The sequence below is a fragment of the Mustela erminea genome, chromosome 14 (genome assembly GCF_009829155.1).
Source record: "Mustela erminea isolate mMusErm1 chromosome 14, mMusErm1.Pri, whole genome shotgun sequence".
NCBI classification, from domain to species: Eukaryota; Metazoa; Chordata; class Mammalia; order Carnivora; family Mustelidae; genus Mustela; species Mustela erminea.
In genome coordinates this window covers 89,345,574-89,356,388 of record NC_045627.1, presented here as the reverse complement: position 1 = coordinate 89,356,388, position 10,815 = coordinate 89,345,574, and the positions used below count along the sequence as shown (strand labels likewise).

Here is a 10,815-nt window from a genome sequence, read left to right as displayed (position 1 = left end):
TCTCAGAGGAGCGGCGCTCTGGCTCCTCCAGGGGCATCACCCCCATTTCCTTTTCCTTTAGGAAGTATTACTCAAGAGGGCGGCCGATCTGGTGGAAGCCTTGTACGGGATGCCCCACAACAACCAGGTAGGCGGCCGGCGGCCGGACAGGCCCACCCCCTTCCCGGGCCACCGTGTCCTCGGAGGACCAGCCAGCCCCGGGCCCACTGCGGGCTTTTGGGGCACACAGGTGCCCTTTCCTAAGGACTCACAGCGAGCCCGAGAGGAGAAAGCCTTCCTCGTCCTGCTTTTGCCCTCGCACGAAGTACTCAAGTAGGAGATGACGAGACAGGGTCAGGGAGCAAAAGCGGGAGAACGTGTCGTGGGATGGGGAACCACCTGGACATCTGGCTGGTGGATTTGGTGGTAGACAGTTTGGCGTGGCCCGGCGTGGGAGGGAAGGACGGGCACCCACAGGCCATCCTCAGGCTGCCTGGAGGGCTCTGGGGGGCAGACTCAAGGGCACTCTAGATTCGGGCCTGCTTCTGTGACTCTGGGTGCGGTGCGTTCCCCGCTTCTGTGCACGCTTCTGGGGCCTGTGGGCTGTGGGTGCAGCACGGACCAGGTGTCCCCACTCAGAAGCACCGTCGCACTGTCTTCCCAAGGGAGGCTCTTCCCACTACAAAATCCGTTTGTCACCGTCTGGAACCAAGGGGTGGGGGAACACTGCCCCGTCATTTGGCTTCGTGGGACAGGGTGGGGGGGCGCTGTGCTCCCCAGGGTGCCGTGGGAGCTGGAGGCAGACCGGGCGCTTCCTCTCCCGCCCCAGGAGATCATCTTGAAGCGAGCAGCTGACATCGCCGAGGCGTTGTACAGTGTGCCCCGCAACCACAACCAGATCCCCACCCTGGGCAACACGCCTGCGCACACGGGCATGATGGGCGTGAACTCCTTCAGCAGCCAGCTCGCCGTCAACGTGTCGGAGACATCGCAAGCCAACGACCAAGGTAGGCCGCCGTGCCGGGAGCAGCCCCTTCCCTGGACACGATCCCAGGGACAGTTGAGACGTAGCGGCAGCTGCCCGTGTCCTGGGTCCAGCGGGGAAGCGGGCGGCGTTCCGTGCGCCTTGGCTCTCTCCGGCCAGCGGCCGTGCCTGGCGAGTGCAGGGCGGGCAGCGCCCAGAGACCTCGTTTGTTGCCGCGGCACGTGGCTGCGCTCAGTATTCTGGTTTTTGCTAGAAGTTTCCTGGAAAGGTGGGAGGAGCCACAGGACAGCCGTGGGGTAGTAAGTGGATGGGACCCTTCTTGGATACGTCCCAGGGGTGGGGCTTGAAAGGAGTAAATGAAGAGGAGCTCCCAGTGTCCGCCATCCACTCCCCCCACCAGCGGTGCACTTTCTCCCAGTACGCAGTGACCTGGCGTCCAGGGGTCACAGGACCCTGTCGTCCAGGGGTCACAGGACCCTGTCGTGTAAGCCAGTTCCGAGCAAGTCTTAGTCCTCCTCTCTCAAATCGGTACGGACTCAGAGAAGGCCTCCGCCACGGCTCTGGGTCACGCACACTCCGCGGCGGGCCTGATGCCCCCGCTCCCCGGCCTGCCCCGCGCTCTGGGAAATGGTAACCGTGCAGACCGAGACCCAGAGCAGCCCTGCCTGGGGACTTACGGCCACAAATGAGCTCTCCCTGTCAGCCCTGGCATGTGAAGGTCTGCAGAGGCCGGGAGTTCCGCTAGCGCGGGGGAGCCCCTGAACCCGAGCTGTCGGGGATTGCTTCCAAAGAGACACCCGCAGCTGCGGGTCAGACAGAAGCGCGCGGGGCCGGCTGCCGGCGCGGGCAGGACGGGGCTCGGAGCTGCGCCCGAGTGTGGCCGGTGTGGCGAGGTGACCCGAGCCGGCTGGACGCGCCAGGGCTGGCGCGCGGCGGAAGGTCGATTGAAAATGTTGCATATGTGACAGAGGTTTGCGGGGAAGCACCCCCCCCCCAGTGTCTGTATCCCTGATAATAATGTTATTTTTGGCCGGGGGGGGTTTTAACAGTCGGCTACAGTCGCAATACAAGCAGCGTGTCCCCGCGAGGCTACGTCCCCAGCAGTACTCCCCAGCAGTCCAATTACAACACAGTCAGCACTAGCATGAATGGATATGGAACTGGCGCCATGGCCAATCTAGGGGTCCCGGGCTCGCCTGGATTCCTTAATGGCTCCTCCGCTAACTCTCCCTACGGCAGTAAGTGTCTGTTTTTGTCACACGTCATCACATAGATCCATGTTCACTCCCAAGTCCAATGTGTGCATTGCTTGGCTGTTCTGTGGTGGGAGCTGCTGGGCCAAAGGGAGGGTGGCTCCGGAGGCTGGGGGTCCGCGTGGCCACGGCAGGTGGCTCCGGAGGCTGGGGGGCCGCGTGGCGACGGCAGACCGGCCTGCGGCGGCCGGAAACCCGCACGAGACGGGGCTGCCGGTCGGAAAGGAAAGTCCCCACGAGCATTTGCCTGTTAGCCAGAGAGCGGCCGAGCCAGAAGCGTGTCGTGCTTGTGTTGTCGGGGCCGCCGCTCCAGGCGAGGCCCCGAGAGCCCTCTCTGTGTGCTGTTGCCGTGCCGGCGCCGCGCGTGCTGACCGTGTTTGCTTTGTTGCAGTAGTGCCGTCCAGCCCCACCATGGCAGCCTCTTCGGTCACCCTCCCTTCAAACTGTAGCGGCACACACAGCATTTTCTCATTCTCACCTGCCAATGTCATCTCTGCAGTGAAACAAAAGAGCGCCTTCGCGCCCGTGGTCCGGCCCCAAGCTTCTCCTCCTCCCTCCTGCACCAGCGCCAACGGGAACGGACTGCAAGGTGAGGGGCGGCGCACCGGCCCCAGGCCTCGCCGAGCGCGGGCGAGCTCTCCCCACCCCCCCACAGCCCCCCCCCCCCCGAGGGCAGGCCAGGCTGCGCCGTGGGGCGCGAGCTCCAGCCCTCCCTCCGGGTCCTCGCCCCTGCCGTGGCCCATGCATGCCCCCCTCGACCCCCACCACTGAGCCGCATTGCGAGCCACCCCCCTCCCAGTAGCCACGTGAAGGACTCGCCCCGCCCCGGGACTCACCCCCACCAATAACTGAGTCTCGCTGGTAAAAACCATTGCCACCTGCTTCCAACCTCACCCACGTGTCCTCCCCTCAGGAAGGGGACCTGCCGGGGCACTGGGCAGAGGCAGCGGGGGGCGCGGAGGGGGGCCCTGTCCGGACCACTCAGCAGACGGGCCTTCACGGCCGCGGCTCAGCCAGGAGAGCAGGGTGCACCCACCGGCGGCGTCAGCGCTGGCGGCCTCCTTGCTCCCAGGCAGCAGAGTGGCCTTGGGGCGGGGACGGTGGGTCCCTGTGCCACCTGCGGAGCCCGGTGCAAAGCCAGCGCACTCTCGGCATCCTGAGGCTGAGCCGCCTTCTCAGCCTGTAGAGCAGACCCTGCCCTGCCAGGCTGTGCGGCAAGGGGTGCGCCCAGCCTGGGGCCGTGCATGCGTGAACACCGGGGGGGGGGGCGCTCCTCTGAGTCCTCTCCCTCGCACACTGAGGAGGGAGCAGGGCCGGCCCCGAGGGCAGGGGGAGGCACCCTGCGGACGCAGCTGCCCCCAGATGGGGCCACGTGGACAGGCTCCGGGTGCCCGCCCAGGGCCGGGTCCCTCTGGGCCGCGTAGGCCGCCCTGCGAGGTGTGCGGCAGCTGGGCCACGTGCGTGCCCCTAGGCCTCGCGATCTTCTGCGTGGCTCTTGGTGACTCACGGGGGCCACAGGCACTGAATTAAGTGGCCGTCATCTGGCCTCTTTCAGACACCACCTTTGGTATATGCTCCTCCCGGTGAAAATCAAATCCAGTTACTCCTTTAAAAAAATGAATCCATTCAACCAGTATTTACTGAGCGCCTACTATGTGCCAGGCTCTCTGCTGGGTGCTGAGGACGTTACCGTGGAGAAGACAAACTGGCCCTTTTGTGAAGTCGGTGGCATATTTCACTTTGATGAACTAATGCTCAAAAAAGGAACTGGAAAGGTATCCGTGATTTGAAATAATTGTCTTCCCAACATCTTAGCGTATGAGAGGGACGCCCGGGCCCCGGGTGCCGCCGACCGGCCTGCAGGCCCACCGCGGCCCCCAGCCCAGAGCTTCTCGCGAAGCAGGGGGCCAGGGGCCATGGCCCGGCCACCGTCCGCATGGCGCGGAGGCCCCCGGGAGGACGGCGCCGCCCAGGCGGTGTGTACCCACACGGGTCTGCCAAAACCCTAATGTTGTAACGGTGAGTCGGAGAGGAATTAAGACTGTAGAAATTAATGAACTGGGAAATTGAAGCTCGCATCACTACGTGAACAAATGCATTAATATGTTATACATAAATTAATAAGAATGATCGTTCTGACCAAAATTAAACAACACCGAAAAGACGTAAATTCTACTCGTACCAGGAGTTCACTGGAGAGCGTCCGCTGCACTTGGCGTTTTAGCACCAAGTTTCTTACTCCGAGAGGAGCAGAGAGCTCCCTGGCGTGGGGCTGTCACTTGGGTCTCTTCGGGGCCTTGGCCTTGAGGTGGCAGGGCAGGTGGGCTAGGAGCGGCTTTGCTCCTAGGGCGCCCACGACTCACCATTACGATACCGCACAGTCCACAGGAGGTCCGAGGCAAGGGCTGAGAGCGGAGGGGAAACTGAGGCGCCCCGGTTTTCACGGAGGGAGTGACCCTGCGCCCGGGTCCCAGTGGGGCTGCGGGCCGGCCCTGGCTGGCGTCACAGACGTGACCAGGTTGGTTCACGTCTCTGGACAGCGGTGGCCTCGGGGGAGTCTGGGCCTCCGTCTGCTGTGAACGAGCCACTGAGACCTGTGGGAAGGGGCGGCCTCGCCCAGGAGGGCCAGCAGCCTCGCCCTTCCAGAGAAGTCCTGGAGGAGGGCTGCCGCATGAGGGGTCGCGGGGGGGGGTGTCTGTCCCCACACGTACCCCGCTTCCATGAAGTAGAGGCCCCCCCGCCCCCCGCACCTTGACCGAGCCCATGGCTGGTTGGCGGGCGCGGCGCACGCCCCACGTCACCGTTGAGTCGACCCCCAGGTGGAGGCCGGCCCGGCCCGCGACGGGGGCAGCCCAGTAACCCGCGGCTCTCTCTCTTTCAGCTATGTCTGGGCTGGTAGTCCCGCCCATGTGAGCGGCCCACTCTCCCTTCCGCAGCACCCAGCACCCAGCACCCAAGGACGGACTTCAGGGGACACGTTTAGTCCAGGAGAGCTGCGGCGGGAGCCAGTGTCTGCAAACGCATCGGCCGCGGCGGAAACGCTACAAGAGACTTTGTTTAAAGATTTTATTTAAACTATTAAGAATCAACATGCAAACAAGCCTACTTCTTCATGAACAATTCCATTTTATTGACTGAACTTTTCTCATATTTTCACATTTCTCAGTCCTGAAGACTAAGGAGAACAAAGCGACGCCTATTTTGTATAAAGTTTCCGACTCCGTCTTGGCTATGTCTAGTACTTGCTATGTGTTGGGAGAAACTTTGTGAATGCACCATTTTGATTATCATGAAACACTGATGAGAAATGCCTCCAGACATTTTTCTGTACTCATACTTAGACTCACAATGGTTGTGTATCTCTATAATGTGAAATATTTTTTTGTGGTGAACAAAAAGGGGCCAAGGAGGTGTGAGCCATCGAACTGGAAGAAAGGAGGACTATGTGACTAGGAGAATTCGGGGTGGCAGGGAGGGAGGGAGGGTTTATCATTGCTTAACTTCATCTTAATGAAATGAAACTTTGTAACTTATTGTAGTTAGAAATTGTAACTTTGATATTGAATTCTCTTGCCTTCAACAAGCACACTGACAGAAAAAAAATGCTACTGTCTGTTGGTTAAAATATTCTCCCACTGCTAGAGCTTCCTGTTAAGCAAGTGTGATCTGCAACATTTTTTCAACTTTTGCTAGCACTCTATACTATTGCATTCTTAGGCTACTGTGAGGTCCATGTTTCTTGTACCAGAAATTGTCCTTTTGACTTCTAGCTCCTTCTTCCCTAATGTGTTTTGTATGTGGTTATAAAATTGTAGACTTTTGTGATTTTGCCAAAGTTGTAGCTAAATATTTATACACTTGTCTTGAATTTTTTTCAGATCCACTTAAATATTTAGAAAAAAAACAAAAACACGTTTTCTTCCTTATGTGTCTCATAAGGAATAAAATGGTCTCCATTCAACACTTTTCCATGAACACTTACAGTTACTAAGGGACTTTCTTTTGTAACATATCGATTATAAATATTGTATTTATCTTTGAAATTTTGTACATTGCTTTTCCTGCCGTTTTCTTTTTCTTGTCTGTATTGGTTTTTGATCGTGGCCTGGTGTAGGGAAGAGCATTAGCCAAGAGCTGTCTCTTTGACCTGTTTTGTTCAAGTGAACCGGTGTCCTTACATTTCATTTGTATTTCAAAGATTTGCTTTCTAGACTTTCCATCCTTTTTTTCCCTTTTTTTTAATTTTGAGGAAAAGTCAAATTCATTGTTTATTTTTATATTATTTTTAAGTTATCTGAACAAATACTTTTGAAAAAGAAGTTCGTTGTATAGTCAAAACAAAACGGTGCCGCCCGGCTGTGACAAATCCTAGTAGATTCCGTGCATGTTGAACAGCCACGAAGAGGGGACACCGTTTGGGGCTGTGTCCTTATTTTATTTTTCTGTAGAATGTAAAAAGTCATTTAGCTGCCACCCATGACTTTGCCACATAGCTGAACTGTGTTTACTGGAAAAATTCAGAGGCCTAAAGTTTAAAATAAAATTTACTTCTGATGTTTTAATTAAAATGTTTGCCACATTAACTTCTCTGATGCCTTAAAAGTGGACTTCTTTAAAGAACCTTTGTGCTATTTTATCACAGGCTTATGACACAATTGTTAATGGAGATTTTATTTGGAGATTTACGGTGTAACACACACACACACACACACACACACACACAAAAGCACAAACCTGGTGTTCCACGTGTCGCTCCTTTCTGCATCTGATTCTGCTGCGTGGCGTGTCCTCCCGGGCCCACCTAGGATTCAGAGAGGTTTCAGGGAGAACCAAAGTCACTGCTGGTTTTTAACTTATTTTTAAAAACAATACTTTTTGTGTGGTCAGACCCAGCAGCACCTTCTGTGCTTTTTAAACCGGAATGACCTCCCGCAGACCTGTGCCTGTTTGTGCCAAACCCACGGTGAGACCCGGAGGTGGGTCTCTCCCCTTTGTGTTAAATGCTCCTTGGACATAGCACAGCAAATGTTTTGCAAATTGCAGCAGAAATCAGATTTAAAACAAAAAGGAGGGACTTTAAAATACTTTGACAAAAAGAAAACAAAAAACAAAAAACAAAACCATGCACAACTTAGGAAAGTGTTTATTCAAGGGACTCAATAAAAAAAGCAGAATGTCCCCGGTGGTCAGTGGGTCACAGTCCGGCCTTTTGACCGCTAAGGCTTAGCTACGTGGGAAAGCCCGAGAAGTCACTTTGGAACTAAATTGCCTCCGTTTTATTTTGTATAAGTAACGGTTTGATCTAAAAACAAGCTCACGTGTACATGTTAAGAACGTTTGCAAGTTTCCTCAGCCCTGCACTTGGTTTGTGTTTTAGATTAATTAGTCAATGCCCCTCATGGCTTCATTGTCTCCAAATTGAGCGCTTCACTAAATGGTAGATTTTACTGTTAAAGACCCTACAATAAGATTGTTTTATCTGTACATTTTTTCAGATATTTAACTGTATAAAAATGTTCATTTTACACAATATTTAATTAAAGTATTTCTTGTCTGTGAATTTCACTTTGGGTAATTTTATCTGTTTTGATTACAATGAGTGGCAAAACGCATGCAGAAGTCACCTGGGGTGGTGGGGGTGGGGAGTGTTCCTCTGCACACCCTGGGCCCTGGGACTGTGTCTCGGCCAAGATTAAAGTGATTCATAGAAGAGTCTTTCTAGGAAGTTCTCAGTCCTCAAACGGCTCTTCTCACTTCTCACATGCACAGAGAAATCCTCATGGTTGCCACGATGGCTCTGGTGCCCAGAGGGGCCATCTGTACGTGTGTTGCACTCGGATGTCTGCAGGGGATTCTGTGTCGGACACAGAGGCCAGAGCAGTTCTACAGCACTTAACCAACCAGGAGACAGCCTCCCCCGCCACCCCCGGGGGGCCTGCCGCTGCTTCCAGGCTGGAGGGCTCCCTAGGGCAGGTCTAGGGCAAGTGCACTAGAGCTGCTCCTCCCCACCCCCCCCAACAGAGCGCATCGGGCGAGAACCAGCTTCAGGTTCTGGACAGCTCTGGACAGGTTCTGGACAGGCAGACACCAGGGGCCCAGAAGGTGACCGAGGTCTCATGTGGGGGAGACCACTGCCCATTCCAGGCCCACTGTAAGGGCAAGACAGACCCTCTGTGCTGTCTCCGTGCTCCGCCTGTGTCGTGGCGGGCTGTGCCGTGGTGCGGCCCGAAGGCACCATCCGAATGAGTTCTGCCCTCGGCACCTAATTTACACCACGAAGCGGCTCCTGCGAATGAATTCTCGGCACCCCTCCCAGCTCATTCTGGATTTTTCACTTTCTCCTCAATGAAAGGCTGGTTTTGCATGTTTTGGCTTGCAGCTCTGTAACACATACACATAAGTGTGATCCAAATTAGTGCTCACAAATGTCATCTTAATTACTTGTTCTGCTGAGCAAAACAGGAAACAATTATTCAAAACATAAAGAAACTTGTGAATACCTTTTTCTCCTGTCAATGACAATCAGGTTCCTTTGACTGCGTTTTTGTCTCAGCCTTAAAGAGATAGCAAAGGAAAAAGAGGCTCTCAGGGTACCAGGCTGCGGGCCGCCCACCCTCGCGCCCCTCCCCGCCCTGGGGTCTTTCCCAAGGTGCCTGGGTGGGGAGGGCTGGGACCCAAAGTCCCCACTCCCAGCGGGCGCCAGAAATGCCAACCCTGGGCGGCTGGGGGCGGGGCGGGGAGGGCTGCTCCCGGGGCGGCTCACCAGGGCCCTACAACCTGGGGAGAAATTGTTTCATGTTTGTGTTTCGAAGCAGAAGCAAGAACTGCATTCTCTCCGAATGTATGCCAATTATTGTCAGGCTGCCTTTTAAGGTCTTTCAAGCTTTTAAAGATTATTCAAAGCACTTGAAATGGGCTTCCATCTAATGCCTCATTTCATTGCATTAAACAGCCTAGTTAATAAAGAATCAATATATTCAAAGGGCAAGGTTATCTTTTGTCTATAAGGGGTGGTGTCATTCTGAACCTTTTATAGTTCAAATGCTGAAAAAGACCTCATGAAATCCATACTCATCAAGTGGGTCACTGAGAGCAATCAAGAGGGAAGCGGAGGGAGTGAAAGGGAAGAAAGGCTGCCCTCCTTTAAAACAACTCCGCCTTATCTCCTCGGTCGGAGCGCCCAAAGAGGTCCTCCGAAAATGTCAATTTCTCATCAAGACAAGAGGCCACGATGATCATTTTTTTCCAGAGAATACATACAATTAAGAGAATGCACAGGGACGGCTGTGGGAGCGATTTGTAGCTGCTTCTGTCCCCACGAGCTGCGAGCTCCCTCCCAGCAGATAATAAGGGTTGTTGATAAGTCAAGCGTCAATATGCCAAAGAGTGAGTTTTGAATGCGAGTCCTTGTGTGCCGAGCGCGCCCGGCCGATCCCAGGCCCCGATAAGGGCCCAGCTGCCAACGGACACCACAGGTTGGCCCTCACAATTAATGCAATGAATAAATCACACAAAGGAGTCGGGAGGCTTTATACTCAGTGAGACAATCCCCTGTTTTACCCTTCAAGGATTCCTTTTATGTTGGAATAAGGTTGCTTTTAATGAAATTTAAACTCATCAGAGGAAATCAAAAACCTCCAATCAGATTACAAATTGATTTTTTGGTCATTTGTCATTTCCCAGTTTCACAGAGAGCAAGTTGCCAGTCTGGTGCTGGGAGCCAGTGTGCACACCGCTCCCAGCCCCGGGCCTGGGGACAGACGGGAGCAGCCCCGGACGCCCAGAGCCCAGACGCAGACTCACACATGCTTCTGACTCTCTCCCTGCCACCCCACCCCGGTCTGGCCAAGTGAACCCATCACAAGACGGCCACCATTTAGCTTGTTATCCAGCTGTGGCATGGCCAGGGAACATCCACCATGCTTGGCAGAAAGAACTCACAGGGACGGCTAGATCTGCACTCACAACCCACGGCTGGCCCGCAGAGACACATTCTCTCCGAACTGGAGGAAGTTTCAGTTCGTACCCATGCACGTCTTGAATTGGCCCTGGGTCACACCCGCGGGGGCCACGGGGACATCCAGGCCGCAGACACCATGCCTGTGATCCGGGGCCAAGAGCAACCATGGAGACTCCTGCTCAGCCCAAACGATCGCTCCTGGGCACAGGCTGCCCTTTCTCCCAGGCCGGCAGAGGGGGCCTCCCTCATGCCCCCACCAAGCCCGGGAGCTTCCCGAGGCCCCCAGTTGCTGGCCTCCCAGAGGTTCTCCGGTCACACCCTGGGGGGACTTTGAGCTTCCTGAAGACAAGACACAGCCATGCCTTCCTCAGCTTCTTGTCCTACACTGGGACTCCCAGCCAAGGCCACAGGGCATGGCCCAGGGCAAGATCAGAGAAGGCGCTGCTTCAGGAAGAGGTTGAACATCATTCCCAATTCCAGAATCCTCGGTGACCACCTTTTAAAACAGAGTCTCTGAGTTAGCTGAGCAGCGCACGCATTTTTGAGGAGCGAGCAAGCAGCCGCCCCAGGCACCTGTGCTGGAGCTGGGGGCGCGCATGCCACTTCAGTCCCACCGAGCCTGGGCGGGGCCCGTTCCC

General features: G+C 55.2%; 1 protein-coding gene across 10 annotated transcripts in view; it reads left to right on the top strand.

The window, feature by feature from the left end:
- The window catches only part of EBF3 (EBF transcription factor 3), a 116,958-nt gene extending 109,581 nt beyond the window's left edge, over positions 1–7,377 (top strand). For 2 of the 10 annotated variants that reach the window (XM_032312998.1, XM_032312996.1), the window contains exons 12-17: positions 62–127; positions 809–986; positions 2,014–2,202; positions 2,717–2,806; positions 3,880–3,992; positions 5,099–7,377. In XM_032312998.1, the coding sequence (XP_032168889.1) occupies positions 62–127; positions 809–986; positions 2,014–2,202; positions 2,717–2,806; positions 3,880–3,992; positions 5,099–5,116 (654 nt within the window). In that variant the 3' untranslated portion in view covers positions 5,117–7,377. Of the gene's footprint in view, positions 1–61; positions 128–808; positions 987–2,013; positions 2,203–2,608; positions 2,807–3,879; positions 3,993–5,098 lie in introns of all 10 variants that reach the window. The other 8 variants (XM_032312994.1, XM_032312992.1, XM_032312997.1 and 5 more) reach the window with 5 other exon arrangements.
- Positions 7,378–10,815: the final 3,438 nt, after the last annotated feature.